This window comes from Lutra lutra, chromosome 10 (assembly GCF_902655055.1).
Source record: "Lutra lutra chromosome 10, mLutLut1.2, whole genome shotgun sequence".
NCBI classification, from domain to species: domain Eukaryota; kingdom Metazoa; phylum Chordata; class Mammalia; order Carnivora; family Mustelidae; genus Lutra; species Lutra lutra.
This window is the reverse complement of record NC_062287.1, coordinates 64,807,462-64,824,581: the sequence shown is the minus strand read 5'-3', so window position 1 is coordinate 64,824,581 and position 17,120 is coordinate 64,807,462. Positions and strand designations below refer to the sequence as shown.

Below are 17,120 nucleotides of genomic sequence, written 5' to 3'. Positions count from 1 at the left end.
CAGAACTAGAAAAACACAAGTAAAAAATAAGCATTTTTCAACCTTTATGTTATTTCAATTATATTCTCCAGAAAAACATCTCAGATAGAAAATTATTACTAACCCCCCCAAAAAAACAAAAAACAAAACAAAACAAAACAATGACAACAAAAACAAAAAAAACACAAACAAAAAAATTATTACTTGTATATGAGGCTTCAAATTCTTCCAGGTGAGAGCATGAGAAACTCCTTGATTAATATAATTTAATGTCTGTTGTAAAACTCGAGGAGCCATATATTGTTTCTCCTTGTACTGATATAATACCTTCAATAAGACCTTTGAAAAAAATATTTGATCAGAAACCAAAACTTAAATAGAAATTTAACTACTTTGTAAGTCAGCAAAAGCATCTGACCTGTATCTTAATACCCAGATCATCATCCTAAAATAACAACCATATTCTCTTAAAAAGAAAGTAATTTTGAAAATTTTGTGTCAGAGAACCATATTTATTCCCAAGGTAGTCAAATAAACAAACTGAATTAATACTATGTCAAAGGACTAGTTTCTGATTAAGTATAAAAAGAAAACCACAGGTTACTCACTGAACATGTCATAACTTTGAGATAGCCCTTCATTGTTGTTTACCTCCCAGAAAAACCTTATGCAAACCACTTACCAATTTAATGTCTGCTGTCTGGCAGGAGTTCTAATTCTATGTATTTGAGAATATCAATTGTAAAGATTTGGCCCACAGACCTCCTGAAGGGTCTGTGAGGTCAAAACTATTTTCATAATAAGGCCAAGACATTATCCGCCCTTTTCACTACGTAACATCTGCATCGATGGTACAAAAGCAATGGTGGCAAATCCTCTGGTGCCTAACATGAATCAAGGAGTGGCACCCAAGTGTACCAGCAGTCATATTCTTCACAGCCACATTAAATTCAAAACATTTGTTCCTTAAGAATACTCTTAATGAATCAGAAATATAAATATTAAACGGGGAGTATACAACATATAGCACTTCTTCTACATACCAAAGTACAATGGTTGGAAGAAAAACTGAAATAGCTTTCCTATCAAATGCTATCATATGCTTGAAAGAAAAACTGACAGACAAATTATGGTTATTTAGACTTGTGTGTATGGCATATTTTTCCTCAAAAATGAATAAATTAAGCCTGTCACCTCAAGGAAAATAACTGAGAGTATGTTACTGATGTTAAAATCTGAGCTTTTAAACAAAATTAGAATTCTCAAAAATCTTAGATGCAAAGACTTAGATCTGCTTAATTAGTTTCCAATATTTAAAGATATTTCTGATAACATCAGTGGTAATATTAGCAAATATGATTTTTTAAAAAGATTTTATTTATTTATATGACACAGAGAGAGAGATCATAAGTAGGCAGACAGGCAGGCAGAGTGGGGGGAAGCAGGCTCCCTGCTGAGCACAGAGCCTGATGCGGGGCTTGATCGAAGGACCCTGAGATCATGACCTGAGCCAAAGGCAGAGGCTTAACCCACTGAGCCACCCAGGTGCCCCGATTTCTTTTTAAAAACTGCATAATGAATCTCATAACTGAACTGCAGTTATGATATATATACAGTATATGATATATAATGAACTGCATAATGAATCACAATCTCAGGATTGTAAGATCAAGCCCCACGGTAAGTAAGCTCAGCGCTCAGTGGGTAGCCTGCTTTTCCTCCCTCTCCCTCTGCTCCTCCCCCTGCTCATGCATGCTATCCTTGCTCTCTCTCTAAAATAAAAAAACCTTTTAAAAAATAAAATAAAATTGCATAATGAAGTATATTAACATTTGGAAAATGTCCATTAACTCAGTTTTCCAAATGACCAGCTGTTACAAAATCATGTATGGATAAATGATCCATTCAAAGTGCAATATAGATCAACAGGTGATAATGTAAAAGAATATAAAATGCTTGTTGTTAACAAACTTTACACTGCAATTAACTTTTAAGAAACTACCACTATTGAGTGGCTCAGTTGGTAGAGCATGTCACTTGATCTTGGGGTCATGAGTTAGAGTCCCACATTGGGTGCAGAGTTTACTTAAAAACAAAAACAAAACTATCATTATCATATTTTGATGTGATATCAAAGAATTTCCACAATTTTGTGAAAAGTTTACAAGTCTTTCCTTTTCCAACTTATCTGGGCCACAGTGTGCAGTTATATCCACCAAAAAAAATTTAAAAAGACTAAATACATAGGTAGATGAGTATATAACTGCCTTTTATTAAGCCATACATTAAAAATTTAGTAAAAATGTTTAACAATACCATTTCCTTTTGTTAAAAACTTTTCATTTTGGGAAACAGTTTTTTAAAAAATAATACATATTCTGGGGGCACCTGGGTGGCTCAGTGGGTTAAAGCCTCTGCCTTCAGCTCGGGTCATGATCCGAGTCCTGGGATCGAGCCCACATCCCACATCCGGCTCTCTCCTCAGTGGGGAGCCTGCTTCTTCCTCTCTCTCTCTGCCTGCCTCTCTTGCCTACTTGTGATCTCTATATGTCAAATAAATAAATAAAAGCTTTAAAAAAAACCATATTCTGTGTTAATATACATTAGGTTTGTTATTATTTTTAAATGAATTAATACTCTTACATTTTAATTTCTAGTATGATAAGTAGCAGAGGTATAAATCACATAAATGGAAGCTTGCTGAGGCTCTCAAAAATTCAGGGAATAAGGAAGACCTAAGACCAAAAAATGAGAACTGATACAGGGTTCAAAATATTAAAGACTGCTACATGCCATCTTTGGGCACCAATAAACCAGGGAAAAGGGCAGAAATTAACCTAATAATAATGTTTCAATTTAGAAAAATTCTTAGACTTACTTGCTGGACACCAACAGCAAACGCCTTCAGAAATACTTCAGCAAATTCATTATACTCCTTGGAAACATTGCCAGGGCTTCCATACCTAAAAGAACATTAAAATGCCCACTGTTTCTTTATAATGTTTTATATATTGACACTTATAAAACTAAGAGCTTGAAAAAATAAACTTAAGTCATCATACACTGAGAGAAGCTTACCTTTCAAAAAGCCTTGCTAAGATATGTAAAGCCCACTTCTTACATTTCCACCATGGTAACTCTGGTCTGTCATCTTCTTCAACCTGAAGTGTTTCCTTCAAAGAGATTTATTTAATGATAGTAAGAGATGATACAATCTAAGAAGAAGAGCATGAAGTGAGAAGAGACTCACAAAAACCATTTATGTTGGCCTTTAGAAATAAAAGGCTAGATCTGGAAAAGTACTAACTCTTATTTAAATATAAGAGGCACTTTCATCTGCTTCACTACTTGGCTACGTAGCAAACTCAAACACAAACATTTTAGTCAAAATCCAATTAACATAAAGCCAAGGCCATGAAAAGTAGTTTAATCAAAACCAGTATAGTTCAGGGCGCCTGGGTGTCTCAGTGGGTTAAGTCTCTGCCTTCAGCTCAGGTCATGGTCTCAGGGTCCTGGGATCGAGACCCACATTGGGCTCTCTGCTCAGCAGGGAGCCTGCTTCCCCATCTTTCTCTGCCACCTCTCTCCCTACTTGTGATTTCTCTGTCAAATAAATAAATAAATCTTAAAAAACAAAACAAAACAGTATAGTTCAAATCAAAAGGGCATGAGAAACACCACCTCAAAAATCTAATTTCAGAAATATTGGTATAAACACAAAAGGATAAACAGATGAAGACATTAATTTAAAAACAATAGTAAAAGACTACCACGGTAAACATTCGCAAATAAGGGAATGCTTACTTATGGAACACCTATAAAATACTACTATACAACCACTAAAAGAATGGACTGGATCCTGGGGCGCCTGGGTGGCTGAGTCATTACAAGTCTGCCTTCTGCCAAAGTCATGATCCCAGAGTCCTTGGATTGAGCCCCTCCTCAGACTCCCTGCTCTGCTGGAAGCCTGCTTCTCCCTCTCCCACTCCCCTTGCTTGTGTTCCCTCTCTTGCTGTGTCTCTGTCAAATAAATATATAAAATCTTAAAAAAAAAAAAAAAAAAAGACTGGATCCTTACATATTGACCTACAACATCCCGACATATTTTTAATTTACAATGGAAAGTAAGACTTGGAACAACCAAGTCTTAGTTTAACAAACTAAAACTAAAAGTGAGAGCAATGATACAGCCACTTTGAAAATCACTTTAGAAGTTACTGATGAAGTTAAACATATACCTATCCTATGACCCGATTCTACTCTTTGGTAATTTGCTCAAGAAAAATGAAAACATGTGATCACAAAAAGATTTGTATAAGGACATCCATAGCAGCTCTATTAGTACTACTAAAATCCTGAAACCACCTAGCTGTCCATCAACTTGTGAATGGATAAATAAATTGTAGTATATCTACACAATAAAATACTACTTGGTAATAAAAAGGAACAAGCTACTATAACACAACATAAATACATAAGAAACAGACTAACACAACATGATATATCTCATAAATATATCATGCAAAAGAAGGTAAATATCAAAAATTAGCTTTATTTTAAGTTCTAAAACAGGCAAAATTAATCTATGGTGCTAGAAATGAGAATGGTGATGATAGGAAAGACTAAAACTAGCCACCAGCAAATATTCTAGGTGATGATTACATGGATATATGCAACTGATAACTCACTGGACTGTTTATTTATATGTGTGTTTATAAATTATACCCAAAAAGTACAGAGTGGTTATAAATGAAAACTTAACATTTTATTTTGTACCTATTAAATATGTCCAGAAAAATATACAACAAACGTTTCCTACAGAGAGGAAGAAATGTTCCTTCACTTCTTCTACACTGTTGTTGTTTTGTTTTTTTTAAAGTAGGCTCCACACCCACTGCAGAGCCAAACACACTGGGCTCGAATTCACAACCCCATGAGATCAAGAACTAAGCCAATTGAGATCAAGAGTCAGACACTCAACCGAGTCACCCAGGCGCCCCTACACTGTTTTTCCTTTTAAATAGGAATTTAAGCAATAAACCATAAAACAAGGGTGTCTCACTAATGCCACTAATAAAATTGTTTTGGAGGGGCGCCTGGGTGGCTCAGTGGGTTGAGCCGCTGCCTTCGGCTCAGGTCATGATCCCAAGTCCTGGGTTCGAGCCCCGCATCGGGCTTTCTGCTCAGCGGGGAGCCTGCTTCCTCCTCTCTCTCTGCCTGCCTCTCTGCCTGCTTGTGATTTCTCTCTGTCAAATAAATAAATAAAATCTTTAAAAAAAAAAAATAATAAAATAAAATTGTTTTGGATAAATTATATAATCCTTCAGTGTCTCCATTCAAAATAAATTCAGAGGGGATAGGGGAGAAAAATTAATTCAGAGAGATTTTTTGAGGATGAAATAAGTAAGGAATATTAAAGCACTTAAAGCGTATTTTGTATTTAGGACTTATAAATTCCCTTACCTCTCTAGAAAACTAGATTATAAAGAAAAATTGCATTTATTTTAAAAATTGTGACTAAATTGGGCTCCTCAGTGGCTCAGCTGGTTGGGTGTCTTCTGGGATTGAGTCCTGCATCAGGGTCCTTGCTCAGATAGGGGTCTGGTTCTCCCTCTGCCTCTCACCCCCAACTTGCGCGCACGTCCGCGCGCGCTCTCTCTCGCTCGCTCGCAAAAATAAATCTTTTTTTAAAAAGTGACTAAATAAAACAATTCCTATGTACTAAATTCTCTATGTACAATTCTGTATGTACTAAAACCCACTGAACTGTACACTTTGAAAAGGTTAAATTTATGGAGTATGTGTTATCTCTATATAAAACTGTTTTTTAAAAAAACAAGTAATATAACTAACTACAAAGTCTTCTGGTTCATGAGTAGCTGACAAATTATTAGGCTAAACTCCAGATGCAAGCACTTTTTAAAAAATACATAATATATAAAATTGTATTAGTTTAAGGTATATAACACAACGTGATATATGTATACACTGTGAAATGATTACCACAGTAAATTTAAGAAGGTGGTCAAAACTTTTAGTTGTATGATAAATAAGTTCTGGAGATGTAATGTTAAGCATAGTGACTATATAGTTAACAGTACTGTACTATATACTTGAAGGATGCTAAGAGAGTAGATCTTAGAAATTCTCATCATGGGCTGCCTGGGTGGCTCAGTTTGTTAAGAATCTGCCTTCAGCTCAGGTCATGATCCCACGGTCCTGAGACTGAGCCCCAGGTCAGGCTCTCTGCTCACCAGGGAACCTGCTTCTCACTCTCCCTGCCATTCCCCCTGCTTATGCATCCTCTCTAATAAATAAATACAATCTTAAAAAAAAAAATTCTCATCATAGGGCACCTACGTGACTCAGTCGATTAAGTTTCCGACTGTTGATTTCAGCTCAGGTCATGATCTCAGGATCCTGGGATTGAGCACTGCGTGGACCTCCACGCTCAGAGGGCAGTCTGAGGATACTTTCCTCTGCCCCTCCCCCTGCTCACCCATGTACGCTTTCCCTTTCTCTAAATTAATCTTTAAAAACATTTCTCTTAAGAAAAGGATTTTGTGGGGCGCCTGGGTGGCTCAGTCAGTTAAAGCCTCTGCCTTCAGCTTGGGTCATGGTCTCAGGGTCCTGGGATAGAGCCCTGCATCGGGCTCTCTGCTCAGCAGGGAGCCTGCTTCCTCTTCTCTCTCTGCCTGCCTCTCCACCTACTTGTGGTCTCTGTCAAAAAAATAAATAAAATCTTAAAAAAAAAAAAAAAAAAAAAAAAGGAAAGAAAAGGATTTTGTAGCTATGTGAGTTGATATATATTATGAACTCTTAATTAAAACCTGAGAAGATAAGATGGGGTGCCTGGCTGGCTCAGTTGCATGTGACTTCTGATCTCGGGGTCATGAGTATGAGCCCCATGTTAGGTATAGAGATTACTTAAATAAAACTTAAAAAATTTTTTTTTTAAATGAAGGGGCTCCTGGGTGGCTCTTAGCTGAATGTCTACCTTTCGCTTAGGTCATGATCTCAGGCCCTGCATTGGGCTCCTTGCTCACTGGGGAGTCTGCTTCTTAGCCCCCACCCCGCCGCCCCCAATCATGTGCTCTCTCTCACTCACATTATAAAAAAACTTTATATATAGATAAATACATAAATAAATAAATAAAATTAAAAACTGAGAAGAAACAGAATCATTAGGATATAAGTACCCAAGATATAAGTACCTATAGATATAAGTACCTAAACAACAGTATATGAAATAACACTGCACAATTTTTAATTATTATTGCACATATGTAAACAAACAAAATGGTCTCTTTATCTAGAATAATTTGCATCATGAATTATATAAACTCATAAAAATGTTACAGAAAGTATCAGTTAAAATTCCCAAAAGATAATTAGATATTTCAGTAATACAAGAACACATAGAGACTTACATTCGGTACATCTCTGTTCACAACAGTCTTTAAAATTTCTATCCATTCTGTCAGGTTCTGTTGGTTTATCAGCTCCAATGGTAGTGTATACTAAATGAAAATCAAGAATCAATACTTTAAAATCATTACAAAAGAAAATCCTACTTCCTTTAACTCTTCACAAAACCTATAAAAAGTATTTCATTCAATCCACATTTCCCATTTTTATTTTATTTATTTTTTTTTAATTTATTTATTTGACAGACAGAGATCACAAGTAGGCAGAGAGGCAGGCAGAGAGAGAGAGGAGGAAGCAGGCTTCTTGCAGAGCAGAGAGCCTGATGTGGGGCTCGATCCCAGGACCCTGGGATCATGACCTGAGCCGAAGGCAGAGGCTTTAACCCACTGAGCCACCCAGGCGCCCCCACATTTCCCATTTTTAGTACACAAGCAAATTTCTTATCTGGCTGATTTGATCAGTTATCCACAACCGAGAATTGTGGCACTACAGTGACCATCCTTGTCTTAGTCCCAAATTACTGGGAATACATCTTATTTTTACCCTAAGAGTGATATTGTGATTTCTAGTGAATGTCTTTTATCAAATGAAGAAAATTTCTATTCTAGGACTCTTAGCTTGTTTTTTGTTTCTTTAAAGTGGGAATGGTTATTAAATGTTATCAAATGCTTTATGTGGCAATCTTAGAGATGGTTATAGGTCTTCTATGAGTTAATCATAGGGGCGCCTGGGTGGCTCAGTGGGTGGAGCCTCTGCCTTTGACTCAGGTCATGATCTCAGGGTCCTGGGACTGGGCCATGCATTGGGCTCTCCGCTTGGAGGGGAGCCTGCTTCCCCCGCTCTCTCTGCCTGCCTCTCTGCCCACTTGTGATCTCTCTGTCAAGTAAATAAATAAAATCTTAAAAAAAAAAAAAAGAGTTAATCATAGAAACTGATCTCTTAACCACTGATCCACTCTTTCTTGCATTCCTTGGATAAATCCTCTCAACAGGGATAAAATCAATACCCTATTTGGGACTTTAGAATATCTATTTTCACAAGTGAGAAAGGGCTATACTGAATATCAGGGTATGTTAGCATCAAAAAATTAGTTGGGAAGATAAATATCTTGCCCTATTCCCTAGAACAATTTACAAAAATAACTTATTCTTAATCTAAAAGTTATAATCTTACCAACTAAAAAACAAACAAAAACAGTATATTATATACCCAAATCACTTGTAAAAATTCTGTAAGAAGCAGCCAATGGAATGGCATTAAAGTGTCCTCTGATTAAGACTGGGAGATAATAGACTATCTTTACTAATCTAGCAAAGACACACAAAATCCAACCAAACAATATGGTGAGTCAGTTACAATCTTAGTGGAAGTCACAGGTCTATTTAAATGAGATTTTGAAGTTAAGTAAGTGTATAAATGAAACCAAAGGTTCTAGTAGATGAGATGAATCCTTCTATGGCTATATGGCACAAAAAGAACTAAAATTTTAATCTTGATCTAAACCAGTTTCATTCAAGTAATTATATCCCACTGAGAAAATACACACAATCATTTCCTCATTGGCTATCTTTTATCCCAGGAAAATTTAGAATATGTAAAAATGATGAAGCCCATCACTGTGTGCCAGCCAAGCCACAGTACTAGTATTTTTGTTAAACTTAGGAATAGGTTTTGTAATCACTGGGACAATCTATATATATTTGGCACATCAGGTTCATGCTAGATATAAATTGTAATTTCAGTAATTGATTTTCAGACTAGTGAGCTTTGCACAGTGGCAGTATCGTAGCCAATGGGGTTTATCTGAGGCGCAATTATTACTAATTGATTTTCAGACTTGTGAATTCTTAAGGTGAAAGGCATAAAAATTTTTTACTAAAATTTTGTAAATAGTGTCAGATGATTTAAGAGAACTTAAGATTGACCAGTTATAATTTAAGATCTATTGGACTTGTTTATGTATTTAGGGAAGTGTGCTTCATTAGACTTTTAATGCACACATAATTTTGGCAATTTATATATGACTAGCAAATCATCCATTTGTAATCCATTTGTAATCTAGATTTTCAAGTGAAATTATTATTAAGACATGGAAATTCTTTGTTATCTTTTAATGTAGCAAAAGATAGACTTTTATATATAAAAATTACCTGAACAAGAGCATAGAAGATCTTGAAAATCTGTTTCTGGATGAGGACAGATTGATCAGACTGATCAGAAAGAAGCTGGATAAAACGGTCCTTTAGAAGTGGCAGGAAATGCTGCATTGCTGCTACCAGTGGACTCCGTTCCTCTGGTTTCTTGTACCTTTGGGTAGGAATACAGACTAATTCTGTAAGAATTTGCATCACAATTTCATTTATATGAATGAGATACAAAATTAAACTGCTTGTTTGTCCACACAAATATAAGCAAATACTTCCTAAGCAACTTTAGATTCCTAGAAAAAAAAGGAAAAGCCAACAATGGAACTATATCACATGCAAAAGCAACTTAAGAAAAACCTCAAATAATAACAAAGTATCTAAAATTTTCTGAGCATTCATTATGAAGTCAATAATCCTCAAGGCTCCCGGGTGCCTCGGTGGCTCAGTGGGTTAAAGCCTCTGCCTTCGGCTCAGGTCACGATCCCAGAGTCCTGGGATCGAGCCCCACATTGGGCTCTCTGTTCAGCAGGGAGCCTGCTTCCTCCTCTCTCTCTCTGCCTGCTGCTCTGCCTACTTGTGATCTCTGTCTGTCAAATAAATAAAATCTTTAAAAAAAAAAATCCTCAAGGCTCCATTAGTATCCTCACTTCAATAGTTTGAGGAAACTGAAGCACAGAGCAGTATCTTTCTCAACATACTCCTCTAGGTATGAACTTCAGCAGTCAAGATCCAAGGTCTGCCCTCACTACAGTCTCTAATTGTGAATGCTTATACAACTGAGGAGCTACAATGACTTAGCTTTTAAATATTAGCAGGTAACTGATATAAAATTGATTATCTATTACCCTCCTTAAGTTATTTATATACCAAAAGCATTAAGGCAGAAGTGGCATCTAGAAAGCAGAAAATAAGCACTTTATAAACAGGATGTTCTTTTGTAACCTATTTGGCAACAAAACCTGACTTCAACAGGCTATTTATGGTCTTCATTTATCCCATCTGGAGTAGATATTCATGTATTTTATAGCAGATATGATAATATGCATCTGACTACTGGGTGTTGGTCCAATTTCAACAGGAGTGTTTAACATGTATTATTATGTGAACCTTCTTATCTTTCTAAAATCCAAAAACTTCTGAATTCTGAATCACATTTGCTCCAAGGATGTGGGTAAAGAACTGCTGCCCTAAGTGAGAAATTTCCATGTATAGATTTCTTAGCATTTTAACAGTATTATTTAAAAAGGTCTGTTGATTTATTTTTAATTAAACTGTACTTCAATTTAAAAAACACTGTGTCAACTATGCTTCAATGGAAAACAAAAACCTTAAACAAGTAAATTAACAGATTAGAACTATAGGGGGACACCTGGATGGTTCAATTGGTTAAGCATCTGCCCTTGGGTCAGGTCATGATCTCCAAGTCCTGGGAGAGGCCTGAGCCCAGCTTCTTACTCAGCAGGGAGTCTGCTTCTTACTCTCTCTCCCCATTCCCATCACTGATTCTCTAATAAATAAACAAAATCTTAAAGAAAAAGAACTATAGGAATGACACCCCACCTTCTATTATTAAGGAGTGGATAGGCAGAATAGCTTTACAAAATACAGACTAGTGGTTAAGTCATTATTCTAAAAAACTGAGTTTATCTTTTTAGATTAAACTGCTTTTTAATTGGTTTTTCCTACCAGATTCCAGTTTTATCTATTGGTAGCCTTCTTGAAGAACAAAATATATTTAAGAATTGAGTATCTGAGCACATTTTTAAAAGGTAAAGGTAAGGGTCACCTGGATGGCTCAGTTGGTTAGGCACCTGACTCTTGATTTCAGCTTGGGTCATGATCTCAAGAGTTCTAAGATCAGGCCCCAAGACAGGCTCTGCACTCAGCAGGCGTCCACTGAAGATTCTCTCATTCTCCCTCTGCCCTTACCCCCACTCTCACACACTCTCTCTCCAAAATAAATAAATAAAATCTTTTTAAAAAAAGGTAAAGGTAAAAAGGCTAGATTATTTTCCCCTACTAGATGGAAATAGAACTGAAATAAATTGCTAAGAATAAAACACACCACAGGGGCGCCTGAATGGCTCAGTGGATTAAAGCCTCTGCCTTCAGCTCAGGTCATCATCTCAGGGTCCTGGGATCGAGCCCCACATCGGGCTCCCTGCTTGGCGGTAGCCTGCTTCCCCACTGCCCCCCCCCACCTGCCTCTCTGCCTACTTGTGATCTCTGTCAAATAAATAAGTAAAAATCTAAAAAACAAAACAAAACAAAAAACCACCACAACAAATTGTTCTAATAATGATTGAGACTACTGAACAATTAACTCACAGATTATTTAAAATACTGTTTTAACATGCTGAGAAATTACACCTAGCATACATTTTAAAACATCTGTACAGTTTTCAGTCAGTAAAAACAATTAACAATTTATGAAAGGAAGCCATTTGCAGTCTCCAATCTGATTACACAAACTACAGTGATTAAAGACAGTACTTCCTTTTAACTACAAAGGCAGAACTATATTACGCACTTCTCTCCATTCACCCAACCCAGATGATCACCCACATTAAGAGGGTTTGAGTATCCAGTCCATATTACACATTCTTCTTTCCTACCTCCCTCTCTACGTTCAGGAGAGGACTTGAAATTAGGTGGTACTAGCTGCTAATCTACGCTAACTGGTATATGAAAGTAATTATGGTAGGAAACAAATTACTAACCCCTAAGACCTGAGGGTTCCTGACAGCACGAAAATGTGACGCTAATAAAAGCGGACTACCACAAGGCTACAATGTGCCAATCTGGTGAGCCATGCTCACAGGAAATCCTAAGTACTAGCCCATCACTTTACCGTTAAAAAAAAACAACAACAAAAAACAACAAAAAATCTTCAATGGTACATTAGTATCTAAAAGGTTACATCCAAATTCTCCATCACAGCATTAAAAACTGTCTTTAACATGGTCCCAATTTACCAGCTCCAAATTTATCCCCCCCGCCTCTAAACAGAAATTATCCATACCATTGGTGGTCTCCTCACTGCCCACTAAAGATAATATCTCATTTCTACCTCTGTACCTTTCTTTGTTCATACTACTCCGTGTGGTGTGACATGCCCTCCTCTTCAAATGCTCCTACTGTGCTCTTTCAACTGACAAGCATTTCCTGAGGATCTATGCTCCTGAAGACCACCACAACTTCCAATTTCTCCATGAATTTTCTTAGAACTGCTTCAGTCCACACAGATCCCTTGTGAACACCTTGTGCTCCACAATCGAACACTGGCTGAAAATGAACTGGAATTCCAATATTGTAGCAGCCTCCTATGTCTCCCATTTTAAAAAATCTCTGTCACACTCTCTCCTGCTAAGATTATAGGATAGGAGAGACTTAACCTCCTCAATGACAATAACAGCTTATTATTGTTATTCTCTCTCATTTTAGTCACTCACTTACCAGAACTACAACAACTGGCACTCTGATAGAAGTTGGAGCAACAGCTGGAACATTCCTTAGCAGGAAGATGGGTAGCTGGTGGGAACACAAGAAAACACCAGTACCAATGCTGTAAATGGTATACTTCTCTCCTGCTCAGAAGAAAAGCAGCAGTTCATCAGCTACTTTAGTTGGGACCCAAAAAGGGTATCGGAGGCTAACTACAGGCCCCAGAATTAGCGGGCTCACAATGGCATCTGTGCAGCTGTCAGGACTAGAAATAAGGCCACCATCATGGTGTAAGTGTTCCTAATGCCTTCCTCAAAATTTTCTGTTATCAAAACTTTCAAATGCCTACAAATTTCATTACTTCCACTACACGACTGAGATAATCCCTTCAATGTATAGCTTACCACTCTTAATGCTATACCTCAGCTTCCAAGGTTAGATCTTTTTTCTCATCCCTAAACCCAGATCTAAAATGATCCCTTGGCCTAAAATCTTTCTTACTGATACTAATTACTTATATGAACTATAATTTGCTCAAATATGCAAACACTGAAACAGGTGACTGAATCCCTAAAACACAATGATTAAAAATGATCATGTGAAATTCCAACATATCCTTCTTAAAGAATTACAGGTAGGTTCTTAAAACTTATCAAGACCCCAAATGAAGATAAAAAATTCACAGAAAGCCAGAAGTTAAATAAGCTCTAATGCTCAAAGTACTCTGATACCCTTCACATTTTAAAAAAGCTTATGTTTAGGCCTTTTATCAGCACAAACTGAGGAGCCCATATTGAGGAATTAGAGATAACCCAGTTTTTGAATAGGGAAACAGATAATATGAAAAAAAGGGCACAACAAGTTTCTAAGCTGAATCAACAGAAGTGACTAAAGAATTAAAATAAGAGTCCTACTTTAAAAAGAAAATACTGCATTAAAATCAACATATAATTCGCTAATTTTTATATACCAAATGTAATTTTAAATATTCAAACAAAATACCTTAAAATTTCCAAATTTTTCCTATTTCTCAAATCTCTGTAGGAATTGAGAGACACTTACTCATAATTTTTCACAAGCTGATAAAGGCAAAGAAGAATTCCTAGCCAACAAGCACTGTTATCAGACTGAAGATAAAAACCAATTTTGTCCACAATGGCAGTCCAGCGGCTTGGATAATCATGTTTGATGATATGGTGAATGCATGTAGTAAGTTGTACCCTGAAAGTCAAAAATAAACAATAAGGAGAAAGAAATGGTACCTAGATAATATTCTGCTCACACAAAGAAAATGGCTGGTTAGGTAAAAATAAGTCATTGAGAAAAAACTACCCATTCCTACTGATTTAAAAGAAACCCAACAAATGTTACAAATGTAGGTGTGATTTTATTTTTCCTTATTTTTCATCCCTATCATCAACTGATGAGTTTCATTTAAAACACAGCTATTTTCGTTAAAAATTCTGCAAAATTGGGGTGTCTGGATGGCTCAGTCAGTTATGCATATGACCCTCGATTTTGGGTCAGGTCGTAATCTCAGGGTTGTGAGATCGAGCCTTGCATCAGGCTCATGTTCAGTGCAGAGTCTGCTTGTCCCTCTCCTCCCCTCTGCCCCTCTGCTCTCTATCTAAAATAAATAAATACAATTCTTTAAAAAAAATTCTACAAAATCATATAAAAATAAGAACTTTTAGTGATCAAGACCATTTAATATATAGGTCAGCATTCTACAGTTTTCTTTAACCCCTCTCACCTGATCACACTGTTTCATAAATTTCACATGAAGAAGTTTAGACGTTCTTGGTTTAAAAATAAAAGAAGTTGTTCTTGGTTTTTATAAATATAAAAACTACAGTAAGAAAATACAAAAGGAATTTGCCTGTTATTAAGTTTACCGCTATGAAAATGACAGGTTTTTATGTTCTGAAAGGACCCACTGTGCTGTCCCCTCCCAAACTCCACAAATTATGTACTTAAAACAATGGGTAAGTTTTAAAATATACATATACCTGATGAGCTCAGGAGAGTGGATAATAGCTTCTACAATATTTTCTCGAATACAATGTCGATCTTCTTCTGGAATAGTATAAGGGGATATATCCCCTGGTGCTGTTTCCCGATCAGGCCAATACTGTGTTATCATATTTTTCAAATAGATAACACCTAAAATGTAGATCAATTTGACAAAAGAGTGTTTACTGTGAAAGTACTGTGAATATCCCTTTTAAGTGTCCACACCTCCATTTAAAATACTGCATATTTTATTATTTTCAAAGTTGATAATCAAAACAGTTTAATTTTTAGCTACAGTAATCACCCATGAAGTTAGTATTAAACATACAGGCTAAGAAACTCTACAAATAAACACACTATACAAACAAAACTATTAAGACTTTTTACATCACATTTGTACTTTTTATCCTGCTTTCTGTAGGAAAGCTATTTGGATTGATTTAACCATATTAATTTTCTAAATGAAGCCTCTAAAGACAAAACTACATATACATACTATACTGTTCCCACAATTAATAACACTGCTATAGACTGAGTATTTGTGGCCCTCTCAAATTCATACTGAAATCCAAACCCCCCAGTTTGATGGTATTAGGGGTGGGGTCTTTTGTGATTAATGCCTTTATAGGAAAAACACCAGAGAGGTTCCTCTCCTCTCAACATGTTGGGCTCTAAGAACCAGAAGTGGGTCCTCATCAGACACCAAATTTGCTTGCTCCTTGATTTTGGACTTCTCAGCCTCCAGAACTTTGAGCAATATATCTATCATCCAGCCTACGATATTCTGTTATAGGAGCCCAAACTAAGACACACAAAGGCTGTTATTTTTATCATAGGAAAATTACAGCATAAAAATTTTTAGTCTAGGGGCACCTGGGTGGCTCAGTGGTTTAAGCCTCTGCCTTCAGCTCAGGTCATGATCTCGGGGTTCTGGGATTGAGTCCCGCATCAGGCTCTCTGCTCAGCAGGGAGCCTGTTTCCCTCTCTCTCTCTGCCTGCCTCTCTGCCTACTTATGATCTCTCTCTGTCAAATAAATAAATTCCAAAAAAAAAAAGAAAATATTTTTTTTTAGTCTATAAATTTAAGCATTTCATTAATATACCACAATCAACCACTTCAAATTCATATTATTTTATGGGAAAATGTGCTGTGTTCAAAAATTACAGATTACTTTTTCTGTTAACTATCACACCACTATCTTGAATACTGCTGGTCAATACAAGATGAACTAGATTGCTAACAATGCTTTTTATCCAGTTCTCTACCCCCAAATGAGAAAAAGAACCCTCAACCACAAATGTATATGATGTGTAGGAAATGGAAATTATTCAAAATTAATCAATTACTAAATTCTACAAAACACCAGCCCTTCTCTGATTAGTAATTAACACTTACCTGGAGTATTACACCTATTTGAATAGCATAATTCATACATCTATGACTTATATTCTACTTGGCTCTACCTTGGGAATTAAAATACTACCCCCCCCAAAATACTACTCCTCCTTATAGTATCTCAAAAAAGATTGACTGCACATTAAAATACCCTTCAACAAAAGTTTTAAGACAAACTACCTCTACAGTAAAGAACACTGACTCAGTATATGTAATATGTTTTAGGTTAGTACTATTTCCAGAATTTTGATTCTTTAGCTCCAAAACAGAACAGATTAAAATTAAGACGTGACACAGTGCTCTATCTTCTGCACAGAGCCTCTGAATATTTCTTTCTATCATAATACATAAAAGAATGGGTATATAGGAGCGCCTGGGTGGCTCAGTCATTAAGCGTCTGCCTTCAGCTCAGGTCATGATCCCAGGGTCCTGGGATCAAGCCCCACATTCCAAGCTCCCAGCTCAGCAGGAAGCCTGCATCTCCCTCTTCCTCTCCCCCTGCTTGTGTTCCCTCTCTCGCTGTGTCTCTGTCAAATAAATAAATAAAATCTGGAAAAAAAAAAAAAAAAAAAAGAATGGGTATATATATTTATTTATTTGTATAATTATGATTCAGTATTTTAAGGTTTTTGGTCTCCAAAACACATAAACAAGTGAGAACTGCACTGTAAGAATACCGTGATTCAAAGTCTATTCCATCCAGGATGCTTGGA

The 17,120-nt window shown here is 36.4% G+C and overlaps 1 protein-coding gene and 1 non-coding gene across 2 annotated transcripts in view; one reads left to right on the top strand and one right to left on the bottom strand.

Annotated features, from left to right (window-relative positions):
* The window catches only part of IPO7 (importin 7), a 57,759-nt gene that overhangs the window by 20,355 nt on the left and 20,284 nt on the right, over nt 1-17,120 (bottom strand). Inside the window, exons 3-9 of the mRNA XM_047691497.1 lie at nt 15,008-15,161; nt 14,061-14,219; nt 9,558-9,714; nt 7,410-7,499; nt 3,058-3,152; nt 2,858-2,942; nt 184-318 (exon numbers count right to left, since the gene is read on the bottom strand). Coding sequence (XP_047547453.1) covers nt 184-318; nt 2,858-2,942; nt 3,058-3,152; nt 7,410-7,499; nt 9,558-9,714; nt 14,061-14,219; nt 15,008-15,161 — 875 coding nt within the window. The remainder of the gene's footprint in view (nt 1-183; nt 319-2,857; nt 2,943-3,057; nt 3,153-7,409; nt 7,500-9,557; nt 9,715-14,060; nt 14,220-15,007; nt 15,162-17,120) is intronic.
* LOC125080197 (U4 spliceosomal RNA) lies at nt 9,171-9,309 on the top strand. Its single transcript, XR_007121235.1, has one exon. It is a non-coding gene; the product is annotated as a U4 spliceosomal RNA (small nuclear RNA).